Source organism: Neomonachus schauinslandi, chromosome 11 (assembly GCF_002201575.2).
Source record: "Neomonachus schauinslandi chromosome 11, ASM220157v2, whole genome shotgun sequence".
Taxonomy (NCBI): domain Eukaryota; kingdom Metazoa; phylum Chordata; class Mammalia; order Carnivora; family Phocidae; genus Neomonachus; species Neomonachus schauinslandi.
In genome coordinates this window covers 85,693,738-85,707,281 of record NC_058413.1, presented here as the reverse complement: position 1 = coordinate 85,707,281, position 13,544 = coordinate 85,693,738, and the positions used below count along the sequence as shown (strand labels likewise).

Below are 13,544 nucleotides of genomic sequence, written 5' to 3'. Positions count from 1 at the left end.
GCACACACTATTTGTTTAGCACCCTCAATAAAAACCAAGTAATACTGGCCAGTGAGTTCAAAGGTTAAGCCCAAGTTCACACCATTTAGATCATGTTATATTAATACTCAAGCCTTCTGGCTTTCTGGCCTCTGCAGTTAGCATGCCTTCAACGTATGACAGGATTACTGCCTGGCTTTGGAATCCTGCAGATTCCTACTCCGTGAGGAAGCTGTCTTTGTTTCCAAGCCATGTTCCTTAGGCATGGGGAGTGTCAGGAAAGTAGAATTCTGTCTGTTGTAGTGTGAACTGTGAACTAAAGTCCAAAGTTAATATTGTGGGTGTCATTTGTTATAATACCTAAAATTTGGGTAGCACCATATTTATGTTGCCCAGAAGCAAAAACTAATACTGAGAGAAGTTATTCCATGATGTTGCATAGCTAGTAAGTTGAGGGGAATATCCTTCTCTCAAGAATACAAATCTAGAGAAATAACTTACACAGCGCTCTTTTGATCACAGCAGTGTCTCAGTAGTAACTGCAGATTCATCTTGACCTAGCTTCCGTGCCAGCCGGAAGCTGGACCAGGGCCAGGAAGCCAGCAACTCCCGGTGATTTTCTTCTAAATGGGAGGGTGGTATTAAATTGTTCATGTAAACCTGAATTCCCACAGAAGAAAATGTGGAGCATTAATGCAGCCTACTTGAGGTATGTCCAGATTTAATAGGTAAAGAAGGCATGTGCAGTCTTTGAAGCCCATTTCATGCCATCCTGGATTTGGGGAGGATGTCTAGTCCCATGGGGACTTCACGGGTTCTTCCCTGCACACTCGTAATTTAGGCCCCAGTGCTGTAATTGTAGCCGGAGAGAGCTTGAATGTTGAGGAGCCAGCCCGACTATAATGAGGTTAACATCTGAGGTCTTGCTCTGTGGCAGGTATCGGGCTTAGTGCTTCTGGGCAGCGTCTTACTGTAATCCCCACGACAGGCCTGAGAGGTGTAGGTATGTCAGGAGCCCCGTTTTACAAATCAAGAAATTTAAAGCCTGATAACAATGGCCACCAACATTTGAAGAACTCTTTTCTAAAGAACAAGCACTGTTTCCAGCACTTTGCATGTGATAACTCACTTAAACCTCAAGACAACACTGTGGTGAGCAGTTACTATTGTCAGCATCTTACAGATGGAGAAACCGAGGGCCAGAGAGGTTAGGTGACCTGCCAAAGGCAGCACAGCTAGTCAGTGATGGGGCTGGAACTCTGTCAGGGTCTGCCCTCCCTTTAAAGCCCTTGCCCTTGGCCACCACCTCAGACACTTCCTCTGAGGTCAGGAGTGGAATGAGCAGAGGACGAATGGTTGGTCAAGGCATGTCTCCATACCTGCCGACATCCATTTCTCAGAGTTCCTATTATGGGCAAGTGGAAGGAAACACAGGAGCCAGTCCAGAACCCATCCACTTGAGAATTTGAGACCCATAAACACTATTCTTCTTCTTCTTCTTTTTTTTTTTTTTTACATAAAACTACTTTATGTATTTATGTATTTTTCAATAACTTTATAGAAGACTCTTCACTCTCATCTCGGGGACATATAACAGACCTCTCTTAAATCTTGGGGCTTAGATCCTTACCAACCAGTGTAATCCAGATGAACAAATCACTGTGTTCCTATAAAACCTTGGAGACCATCTAAACCATTTTTAATCTTGGAAATGATACCTCATTTATACTTTAATATTTAGAGCTCTAATAAAGCAGAGATTATTTGTATAAATTACTGCCTATGAAAATAATACCTAAGAGCTGGCGTATGTCACTGGAAGAATAATGGCTTTTTGCATTCAGAGTTTTCGCCCTAAACCTAATTCGCCAGTTTCTAGTTGAATTAAGTTCAAATGTTAAAACAAACAAATAAAAACACGGCTAAGGATTTTCAGTTGCTGTAATGCAAACTGTCACTTTTAAGGACAGGTTTTCTCAGTTTGCTGCAAAAGCTGGAAAATGCTTAACAAGAATCCTATTTTATTAAATAGTGGGTTGAAATGTTTGAAGCTTGTTTTAAATTGAAAGCTTCACTTCTTTACTGTTGTTGGAGATATGCTAAAGGCTCCAAACTCCAGTGATCCTTTTGACAGTCACAGGAGTGGACTTTCATCTATATTAGGCTCTTGGCAGAATCGTAATAGTGTTCCCACTGGAGGATGTATGCTCGTGTGTTTAGAATAAATAGTGTGTTTTTCAGGTATTGGCCTACTCTGACTATAACTTAATAGTGGCCCAACCTGAACATGTGTCTTCTCTTTGTGACAGATTGGGAAAAAACTCTAAAGTTAGTTCAAAATAAAGTGGTTTGGGTTTTTTAAATCGTGTTCATCACCCACCTGAATTTTGACCATGGTTGCATGGCTGCACGGTTTCAAAGTTGCAAAAATTCTCCAGGGTTACCCTGTGCCCTTCCGGGCTTCCCCTAATCTCCACATCTGACACAGCCGCAGTGCAATTGTCAAAACTGGGAAATTAACACTAGTACACAATTATTAACTGACTCAGACCCTATCCACATAATTACTCCAGTTTTCTCACTGATGTCGTTTTCCTGCCCCAGCATCCTGTCTTGGCTCCGGTGTTGCATTTACTTGTCATTTCTCCTTGGTCTTCTGAAGTGGGGGAGCCCCTCCATCTTTCTCATCGGTTCTCTTACGCAGCTTACTGCTGCTGAGGGAAGTGATAGAATGTCCACTGTGCGGTAATTTTTCTTCCCTTTTGTAGTCCATAACTACCTTGGAGAGATACCTTGAAATGAACACAGATTTAAGTCATTTTAACCTATGAATCATGACATGCCAGGCAGAACTTGAACAAACAGGAGTAATTATATAGGATCTTGGCACCCATTAATAGACTGTCCTTTTCTGACTTTTTCTTTCAAATCGAGGGTCTTTGATTACGAATGCTGTGCCTTTTGCTATCACTACCATGCAGGTGGTAAGTAGATGCTACAGAGGCGTGCTTCGTTCAGTATTTATTCATACTGGGACTGTGTTAACTGGCCTTCCCAGGGTGAAGCTGGAACGCTTGCCTGCCTGTAATGCAGCAGCTTCCTATCCGAGGAAACATGATTCACTCAGTAAGGGGATAAAACCGTCCTCTTCAGAAGATGCTCCCTCCACAGCAGGCACTTTCCCAAACCCTGGAGCCAAATTAGCTCCTGAGATGATCATTTCAGTGGGGAAGGAAATACTGGGCTTACATTTCGCTTTGGACTGGGAATGCTGCGTTGGTCCTGAGCCCCTTTGTGAAGGGTGGTGGGACTGAGGTGGGCCTAGGAGCTGCATCTCTTGAGATGATAATTAAAGGCCCTCATTTAAGTTAGGCTCAAATTTAGATTTACTTATATTTATTTATTTATTGCTTTAAGCCATATCAGGTTTTCAACCAAGTTACTAGAAGCACTTTTTACCAAGTTGAGTTTCTGTCCTTGTAAAGCTAAACTCTTTTCCCTGAGCCAAATTAATAAAATGGAATTTCTTATTAAGAATGAATTATTAAATAAAATGGAAGCACTGGTCTGGGAAGCAATTGATGCAATTTGTTTTCAAAGCCTTAAAAGTGCTGCAATATGCATAGATCACAAGGACTGGCTTAAGTGCCAAAGCATGGGGCATTAATTTTCTTTCGTAGAAGATTCCAGGTTCACAGGATATCAGAAGTGCTGACTTGGCAGTGAAATCCCATTTGTAACATGTTAGATTAGGAAACAGATTGATTTATATATTGATGTAATGGATCCAGGCACAGTGTGTGCTTAAGAAAATGGAGGCACATTAAATAAGAGCATTTTCAGAGGAAAGAAGTACAAACATCACAGAACAAAACCGATCCTATTATACTCTAGGTAAGGTTGGGATATGTTTGATTAGTTGATTCCTAGACATGGTCCACAGAGGCTTTTTATATTTCAGATGATACCTTCTTGAGAGTCTCTTATGACCACAAGGATTAATCTTTCTGAACTCAAAAGTGAATCACTGCAGCATATTAGCTGTCTGGAATGATTCCAGTTACTCTCCTCTTTCTTGGTGGTAACTGATGTGAGGGGCTGCTTCTGCTTAGCTGCTGCTTCCTGTTGCTTTAACCTCTGGTATTTGAGATTCTCTTTAGGGAAGGTGATGCTGACCATCTCAGCACAAAGATCAAATGCACTCATCACTGATGTATTGACCTTAGTGGTTGACCCATAAACTGAACATTTATACAGTTGGAACTCTTGTGGTCTTTTAGCCAACGACCGTAATGGGTAACATGTGGAACATAATCTTTGGTGCTGATAAGTGGCTGCCTGCACACTTTTGACCACTCCACTCTGTGGCTCGGGTGAGCTCACATAACTAATTGACACTGTTTCTTACCTGATTTCATGTTTAGAGTTTAAGAGGTTAATGTCCTGTTCTCCCCCCCCCACCCCCCAGTACTTCTACCACACTCGAAATCCTGTTTGTTTAATCACTGCTTTTAATGTTAAAATATACAAGGCCAGAGGCTCCTGGCAGGCTCAGTCAGTGGAGTGTGCGACTCTTGATCTTGGGGTTGTGGGTTCGAGCCCCACGTTGGGGGTAGAGATTACTTAAAATCTTAAAGGGGCGCCTGGGTGGCTCAGTCAATTGAGCGTCAGACTCTTGATTTCGGCTCAGGTCACAATCTCAGGGTCATGAGATAGAGCCCAGCGTCAGGCTCTGCACTGGTTGGGGAGCCTGCTTAAGATTCTCTCTCTCCCTCTGCCCCTCCCCCTCTAAAAAAATCTTAAAAATAAATAAAATATACAAAGTCATAGGATTTAGGAATTACTGCTCCACAACTTTAGATTAAACTGTGGTGGTTTAATTATAGCAGGTTTAGGAAACACTCCCTGGACCTATTGCTTTGGCTTTCTTATATACTTACCATCTCTTTCTTGATTTTCTTTATTTCTGTCTGGGCTTTTGAAGTAGGAAGGAAAGAACTTAGGGAAACACTGGTTTTGGTAGTTAAAAGTGTCCTTGGGGTTTCTTGGCCTTTGTCTCGGGATTAACCCATTTATGTATACTCATTTTCCTCCATATCGTAATCCAGCATTCTAGCCATAATCCTTAGATATGGCTCTCAAAAAAAGAATGGCCAATAGAAGAGGCATTTTGGTACACATATTGAACTCAGTGTTGAGAATTAAACACATCTGCCTTGTGCATCCTTACTCCTTTTAACAGTTGGTTTGAATTAATATACCATTAGAGTATTATTGCCTATAAATAAGTGCGTGTTCCTTTCCACAGATATCCTTAAATGTTCATTTTCTTTTTCCTAAAGATTTTTTTTTTTTTTAAAGATTTTATTTATTTATTTGAGAGAAAGAGAGAGAAACAGCATGAGAGGGGAGAGGGTCAGAGGGAGAAGCAGGCTCCCCGCCAAGCCGGGAGCCCGATGTGGGACTCGATCCCAGGACTCCGGGATCATGACCTGAGCCGAAGGCAGTCGCTTAACCAACTGAGCCACCCAGGCGCCCCAAGATTTTATTTTTAAGTAATATCCACACCCAACGTGGGGCCTGAACTCACAACCCTGAGATCAAGAGTCGCGTGCTCTACTGACTGAGCCAGCCAGGCACCCCTGTTCTTTCTTTTTCTTATCAGCCTGTAGCTTTATATGCAGTTACATGGAAGGCCTAGGATCTGCCTTCTACTTTAATAAATGATTAATCGTCACAGTAGGGCTACAATCAATTCTAGTTGATAAAGTTGCTAATTGTTCTCTTCGTTGGATTTAATTGAGGTGTTTTTCAGCCCTGATTGATCTTGGCAATATTTTCAACCCAAATTAGCTTTCTCCCAGCTATCCAGCAAGTGTCTGTGCTTTCTTCTCTTGTACTGGTAGAAAGCAGGCTTATTTTAATAAGCTCCTAAGCAAAATGTGTGGAGGATGGCAAATTTTGCCTGGAGAAAGGTCATAATGTATTTCAGAATCAAATGTAGTCTCCTGATTGGAAGGACCATTAATGTCTGTGTTGTCCATCAGCACAAATAAATGAGAGTTGCTTAGAAAGCACATATTTTCCATATATCATAAAAGTCAAAGTTACCCTTTCTCTTAATTGGAAAACCATTTTATGTTAATTGCTCTTTTTAAAAAGAGCAACATGATAAATCTTTAACCCTATCCGCCAAGTTTTTAACATTTTAAAAAACTGTTTGATTTTTATTTTGAAAGAACTTTTACATTAGGGGAGACTACAGAACTCCATTGTGGATGCAATCATCGATATTGGCATATTTCTAGATACTGGGATGCCTGTGTTTTTTCTGGAACATGAGACTTTGTAGGAGCCTTAACTGTCATAATGCCTAAATGTTATTTCTCACCTGTAATTTGTGATCTGTTAGTGGCTATGATCTTTTCACAAAGAAGAGGATACTAACCAAAGAAAGACAATGGAATCTGATTATTTTTATCTAATACAAGATAAAATTGTTCATGAAATCCCTTTTAGTGTTCCGCTTCCATGAATGATACCATCCCTCATTGAGGGATGCAAGCCATGCTTGACATCTTCTTAACTAATCTGTCACCAAGTCTTGCCTGTTGTGCTGTCTGATCTTTCAAATCTGTTTCTCCGCCGTACCGCCTTAGTCCACGGTACCGTCCTCCCTCCCTCTCTCTCCCCCGGAGTCTGCAGCTCCAGGTTCCCTGAGCCATCCCCTGCATTTACACTTGTTCCCTTTCAATCTCTTTGCCATCCTGCAACCAGAAAAAAGTATCACAGCTGCATTTTGAAAATACTTTGTGCTTAAAACCTCCCAGCACCTAAGTGATAAGACAGAAGTCCTTTCTTGGTCCACACACTGTGTAGGCTTGTCCCTGCATGCCTCTCCACCCTTCTCCTACTGCTGTCTGCCTCTCTGTCTGCATTCTCTCCATCCACATGGGAACCTCACAAGTACTGCTCCTCAGGAGGCTTCCCTGACCACCTCTGAACCCAAGCCTAAGTTAAATTCCCTTCCTGTCCGGTCCTTCAGCCCTGGGTTCTTTTCCTTCGTAGGACATCTAGGAATGTGATCACACTTTCTTATGTGTGAGTATGGACTCTTGGGCTGTCTGACTGTAAGCCCCACGAGAGCAGGGACCATAACTTTTGGCTCACTTTTGTGACCTAGGCATTTAGCATGTTGCTTTGCAAGCTAGTGGCTGCTCAACAAAATTTTGTTGTGTGAGTGAATCACTGGAACTTTAGCCATTCTGTACTTTTGTGGCTTACTACAGTAAGGAATGGGAAGTCGATGTGCTTGTATTAGAGCAGATCACAGTTGGATTATAGGCTCCCAAATCAGAAGTATCCAGGTGGGGAGTGGGGGTTAGATTTTCCATTGACCTTTTGCTTTGATCATGTAAGTCCAACGGTCATTGTTTTTTCTGGCCTAACTCCTGGGAAAAGGATTTGTTTATGAAGATGAAAATAATAAATAATGAAGTTTTAAAAGATCAGTTCTGTTACAAACCATTGGATGACTGTGCCTTTCTGCCAGCTTTTTTGGAGTAAACGTGGATTTTTTTCTCCCCCTTCCGTAGGCTCTTGCAGCCAATGCTGGAACAGGATTTGCTGTCGCTGAGCCTCAAATTGCAATGTTTTGTGGGAAGTTAAATATGCATGTAAACATTCAGACTGGGAAATGGGAACCGGACCCAACAGGCACTAAGAGCTGCTTTGGAACAAAAGAAGAAGTTCTTCAGTACTGTCAAGAGGTAAGAGTGTTGCCAGAACGTGGAAATGGCTTTTTTCCTGGGTCAGGCTTGAACCCCATTACCTTAGAAGGCCAAGTTGCTAATGATGGAGCACCGGGCCTTTATTTCTAAATATATATGACTTGGGGCGCCTGGGTGGCTCAGTTGGTTAAGCGGCTGCCTTCGGCTCAGGTCATGATCCCAGAGTCCTGGGATCGAGCCCTGCGTCGGGCTCCCTGCTCAGCGGGAGAGCCTGCTTCTCCCTCTCCCTCTGCCTGCCTCTCTGCCTACTTGTGCTCTCTCTGTTAAATAAGTAAATAAAATCTTTAAAAATAAAATAAATATATATGACATGACTGAGACTTGTCAGAAGCTTTGCCCGTGTGCGCTGCGAGCTCTTGGTTCTTCCAGGTGGGAGCAGTGCGGAACCGTACTCGTAAACGGGTGTGTAAGCTTGTACGGGAACACTGTACGAGTAGAGCCTGGTTCTCTTGGCTTCCCACTTATTATGGGAGGATGTGAAGCCAAACATGTCATGTGCGTGCTAGTAAAGCCTGGTTCTCTTGGCTTTGGACTTGCTGATAGAAAGCCACCAGTATTGTAAAATGATAATCTCAGGTCTGACTCAACTTACCTTTTGGGTCAAAACGTGACCTAGAAAGGGATAGGAGATGTTTTAACTTCTTACCAAGATTAGTGTAGAGGGCCAGAGTTAAAGTATTATTCTCTAATTTCATCAGCAGACATTTTCCATGGACTTGCCTTTTTTTTTTTTTTTTTTTTTTTAAGATTTTATTTATTTATTCATGAGAGACAGAGAGAGAGAGAGAGAGAGGCAGAGGGAGAAGCAGGCTCCCTGCCGAGCAGGGAGCCCGATGCGGGACTAGATCCTGGGACTCCAGGATCATGACCTGAGCCGAAGGCAGTCGCTTAACCAACTGAGCCACCCAGGCGCCCTGGACTTGCCTTTTAATATGTTTTTCTTCTCAGCTGTTTACATGCACCCTACAAGTGGACATGATACCGAATAGATTTATTCTGGGCTTGAGAGCTTGCTGCTTTTGTATGTCCTAACTTAAATAAAGATTCCTCCTCCCCACTTTTTTTTTGTTTTAAGAGAATGCATTAGAAGTGGTCAGAAATCTACCTGTCAAAAGAAAACTAATAGTTACAGTATATTTTTACTCGATGAGTTCAGTTAGAACCAGGAGTAGCAGAGTGAAGTTGAGATTTATAGAGCATAACGATGACACTGACATGAGGCATCCTTACTTGCAAATGAATGTCCATTTATTATGGATAAAGTCCACTTATTGTGCGTGTGTTTTCTTTTCTTTGCAGATGTATCCAGAGCTACAGATCACAAACGTGATGGAAGCAAATGAGCCTGTCAGTGTCGACAATTGGTGCCGGAGGGACAAAAAGCAGTGCAAGACACACATCGTGATACCTTTCAAGTGTCTTGGTGAGTGTCCCGTAGATGCTCTTGGTTACAGGAACCTCCAGGAAGTGGAGGTTGCTCATTTTTAAATTTAATTTTCTCTGGCCTCTACATTAGTTAAGAAGCCGACGGCTGCAGGAATGTATTGTGGGACTTCTTTTTTGAATATTTCCTGCTTCCTAGGGTCGATGGTTGACTTGTCTTTGATGGTCATGACCTCTCCCATCGTGGGCATCCTCTGTCTTTTAAGGATGAGCTTTTTGCACGGAGTGAGTCAGAGTGCCACCCTGAGAGCAGCCCAGCTTTGCCTCACATTGACGTTTGAAATTCCCATTTTATAGTCGTAGTAGTTGTACTGAGCAGCCTGAGGAATGGAGTCTTCTGTTCCTCTTACTTCCTTCTATACACATTTGGCAAGGTACTGAGATCCTGTATTGCTAGCGAGACCAGACTTGGGGGAGTTTTCAGGAGAAGTGACTCAGCTGCCTGAGCACACGATAAGGGAGGCCAGGGCTAGGCCCTGTGCTGCCTGCCGTTCTGAAGGGCCCACGACGGCTACCGGGCTTTCTGACCCTGTGGTTGGTGTTAATAAAGCTAACTTGACTAAAACTGAGCAAGGAGTTTTTATTACCCAGAAACAGTTGTTGCTTCAAACGCTTATCTAGTTAATGCATTCGTCATCCCAACTACGTATCACTGAGACATCCATATACTGGGTGATTGAGGAACAAACGTGGTCGTAGAAGCTTAAAAGATCAAAATAATTGATTTTTGATGATCCATGATAGGATTAACATAGATATAGCATCAACATAGGCATTTTGGGTAGTTCGTAGAAGTATTTAATTTTAACCATTAATTTAACTCGCTCTACTTCCTCCCTTCATTAAAACCTTTCCTAAAATGGAGTAAGTTGCTTTTCTCATTCTCACAGGTATCAAAATAAGGAAGAATCAGCACTAAATAAACAGTGTTTAAAACATGTAGCAATTACTGTTTGAAGTATTCAGTAGGAGGAAAAGAGACTCTGCAGATGCTTACCACCATTTACTTTAAAATGGAGCATCATGCATTCATAGTGTGAGACCTGGAAACCTTTGGTGTGGTTTAAGGATGTTCTCCCATTCCATTTGGCTCGCAGAAATCTCCGGGTATGAGGTTTCATTCACTCTCTATAAAATCCATGAACTAAGTGAAACAAGAGAGTGTTTTTGAGTGTTTGTAGACTAGATAGAGAGTACTTGCTGTCATTTTTCCCTTCGCATTGTTTCCCCCGAAGACTTTGCAGCCTGGTCTGCCCCCCTCCTATAGGCTCTTTGTCATGGCTCCACTCCTCACACAGAACTCTGATCTGGAGATCTGGGAGATCTTTATCTCCCCACATCCAGTCAGTTTTCAAGCCTGATTCGTACCTCTTCAAAATGGCTTCTCTGCATGGTTCCCAAACTGCACACCGAGCCGCCCTGGGGCATTGGCGCAAACTCAGGGCATGAGTATTGTGGGATATTTTTGATTTTCAAAGGAGACATCTCTCAGACATCCCATGAATTACTAGCTGGAGGTATTCACAGTTTCAACATCCTATGGCTCCATTCCTTTCAGTGACCTCCTGTATTTCCGGACTGGTATCTTAGTGGTTCCCGGGTTAAAGAGCCAGCGTCATGCCAACATAACTGGAGGAGGAGAAGGAAGGGTGATGGTGTTCAGTCGATTGCAATGTTGGAGGCGTTGTGTGGTGCCCAACAAGCACTAAGGGGTTAAGACACGAGGACTTACTAGGTAGCTGGACCTAACTACCTAGCTTTTGGTTATTCTTTTGGCTTGGAAGTGCTATGAAAATATTACTGAGACACTCAAGGGTGCTGTGACTCGGAAGTTGGGAACGTCTGGCTTATATCCTTTTCCTCCCATTGGATTCCAGCTGCTCTGGTCCCTGCCCGTTCATCCTTTCCTGCCTGAACGGTGACAGTGGCCTCCTTGGGTGCTTCTCCGTTCTGTTGTCTGTTGCCCTCTGACCTCAAATGAAGATTGAATTATTTTTCCTGCACGTAAAAGCCTTTACGAGCTCTTCTTCACCTGAAAGATAGGTTGAATTAAGCTCCCTAGTTTAGGTTAAAAACTCCATAATGTGTCCCTTGCTCAGGCCTTCCCAGTTGTCTGTCACCCCCTGCTCTGTGTGCTGCCCCTCGTCACCGTGGGCATCTCGTGGCTCCTGGCCACTCACCATCCAGGTGTCATTGTTGGAAAGCCTTTCCTCTACTTCCTTTGCTTGGGAAGTTCTCCCTTCAAGGCTTACTTCAGGGGCTGCCTCCCTTACTTTATTTTTATTTTTATTTTATTTTATTTTATTTTTTTAAAGATTTTATTTATTTATTCATGAGAGACAGAGAGACAGAGGCAGAGGGAGAAGCAGGCTCCCCGCAGAGCAGGGAGCCCGATGCGGGACTCGATCCCAGGACCCTGGGATCATGACCTGAGCCGAAGGCAGACGCTTAACGACTGAGCCACCCAGGCGCCCCTCCCTTACTTTATTTTTAAAAGATTTATTTATTTGAGAGAGAGGCGTGAGCCAGTACAGGGGTGGGGTGGATGGGGGGAGGGGCAGAGGAAGAGAATCTCAAGCAGACTCCGCTCCCCCAAGCACAGAACCCAATGGGGGGCTTGATCTCATGATGCCAGGATCACGACCTGAGCGGAAATCAAGAGTTGGACGCTCAACTGAGCCACCTAGGAGAGGGGCTGCCTCCTTTAAAGAAAACTTTTCCTCCTGGTTATATTTTCTATCCAGTAGGCAGATTTCTGAAATTCTCCCATTGCTGCCATTGCATCTGTCACCCTATATGTACAGTAATGATCTGTTTCTGTATCTTCCTCCAACTTTTCTGTAAACACTGTGAAACCAGGGACCCTGCTTTAGTCCTCTTTGTCCTCCAGTACAGTGACAGTGTCTAGAACAGGATGCCCTTTTTAATAATTATAAGACAAGACTGCTTACTGTAGCTGGTACACGGCAACAGTCATTCTCCTGCTTTATTTTCCAATATGCTATATGTAGTTTGAATTTTTCAGTCTTAAGAACCAAACAGTGTGGGGCGCCTCGGTGGCTCAGTCGTTAAGCGTCTGCCTTCGACTCAGGTCATGATCCCAGGGTCATGGGATTGAGCCCCACATCGGGCTCCCGCTTGGCGGGGAGGCTGCTTCTCCCTCTCCCACTCCCTCTGCTTGTGTTCCCTCTCACTGTGTCTCTCTCTGTGAAATACATAAATAAATTTAAAAAAAAAAAAAAAGAACCAAACAGTGAAATGATAGTGTTGTTAATTAAATGCATGAAAGACAGTTTGAACATCTATTCAATACTTTATTTGCATGTGGTCACTGAATAAAGTATTATATGGTCTTTGATGTTTAATTCAGACAATTTTTTTGTGTTTACACCACTATCCATTCAGACAACTTCTTAGCCAGTAAGTAGAGCCATCCACTGGTGGTCTAAAATATATACAGTTGCCTGAGGCTAAGCTAGTAAGGGACCAGGTGACTGAGTTTAAGGGAGGTAGCAGGACAGAAATACTGCCAATTCTTCCTTGTCATCAATTAGGAAGTAGATTTCATTAATTATTTTTTAAGATTTTTATTTATTTGAGAGAGAGAGCGAGAGCAAGAGAGAGCACAAGCAGGCGTGGGGGCAGAGAGAGAGGGAAAAGCAGACTCCCCGCTGAGCAGAGTTTCCCAGGACCCTGAAATCATGACCTGAGTCAAAGGCAGATGCTTCACCAACTGAGCCACCTAGGTTCCCCTTAAGAAGTAGATTTTAATGTCCCTCTGCTGTCCCCATCCCATCTCCCCTTAGAGCACCCAGGTAGAACTGACCTTCGTTAATAATTAGCACCACTTTCTTTTTTCCATATTCTTAGAAAGCATTTTGGTGATAGTCTTTTAGAGTTGCTTTTGCCTTTTAAAATTAAGAATAATTTAAAAATAATTTCAAGTTTACAAAATGGTTAGAAAAATTGTACAAAGAGTTCCTGTATACTCTTTCCTCAGATTTCAGGTTTTCCAACTGTTACCATTTGACCAATATGGTAAAATTAACTGTATTCGCTCCCCCAACGCCCTCAACCCTCGCCCTCCATTGCTGGGATTTTGCGTTTGAGTCATTTAAGTTGGTGTCTTTTGGGGTGCCTGGGTGGCTCAGTTGTTGGGCATCTGCCTTCGGCTCGGGTCATGGTCCCAGGGTCCTGGGATCAGGCCCTGCATCGGGCTCCCTGCTCGGTGGGAAGCCTGCTTCTCCCTCTCCCACTCCCTCTGCTTGTGTTCCCTCTCTCCCTGTGTCTCTGTCTGTCAAATAAATAAATAAAATCTTCAAAAAAAAAAAA

General features: G+C 43.1%; 1 protein-coding gene across 2 annotated transcripts in view; it reads left to right on the top strand.

Annotated features, from left to right (window-relative positions):
- The window catches only part of APLP2 (amyloid beta precursor like protein 2), an 86,088-nt gene that overhangs the window by 39,509 nt on the left and 33,035 nt on the right, over window positions 1–13,544 (top strand). For both annotated transcript variants that reach the window (XM_044919450.1, XM_021696505.2), the window contains exons 2-3: window positions 7,575–7,748; window positions 9,069–9,192. In XM_044919450.1, coding sequence (XP_044775385.1) covers window positions 7,575–7,748; window positions 9,069–9,192 — 298 coding nt within the window. The remainder of the gene's footprint in view (window positions 1–7,574; window positions 7,749–9,068; window positions 9,193–13,544) is intronic.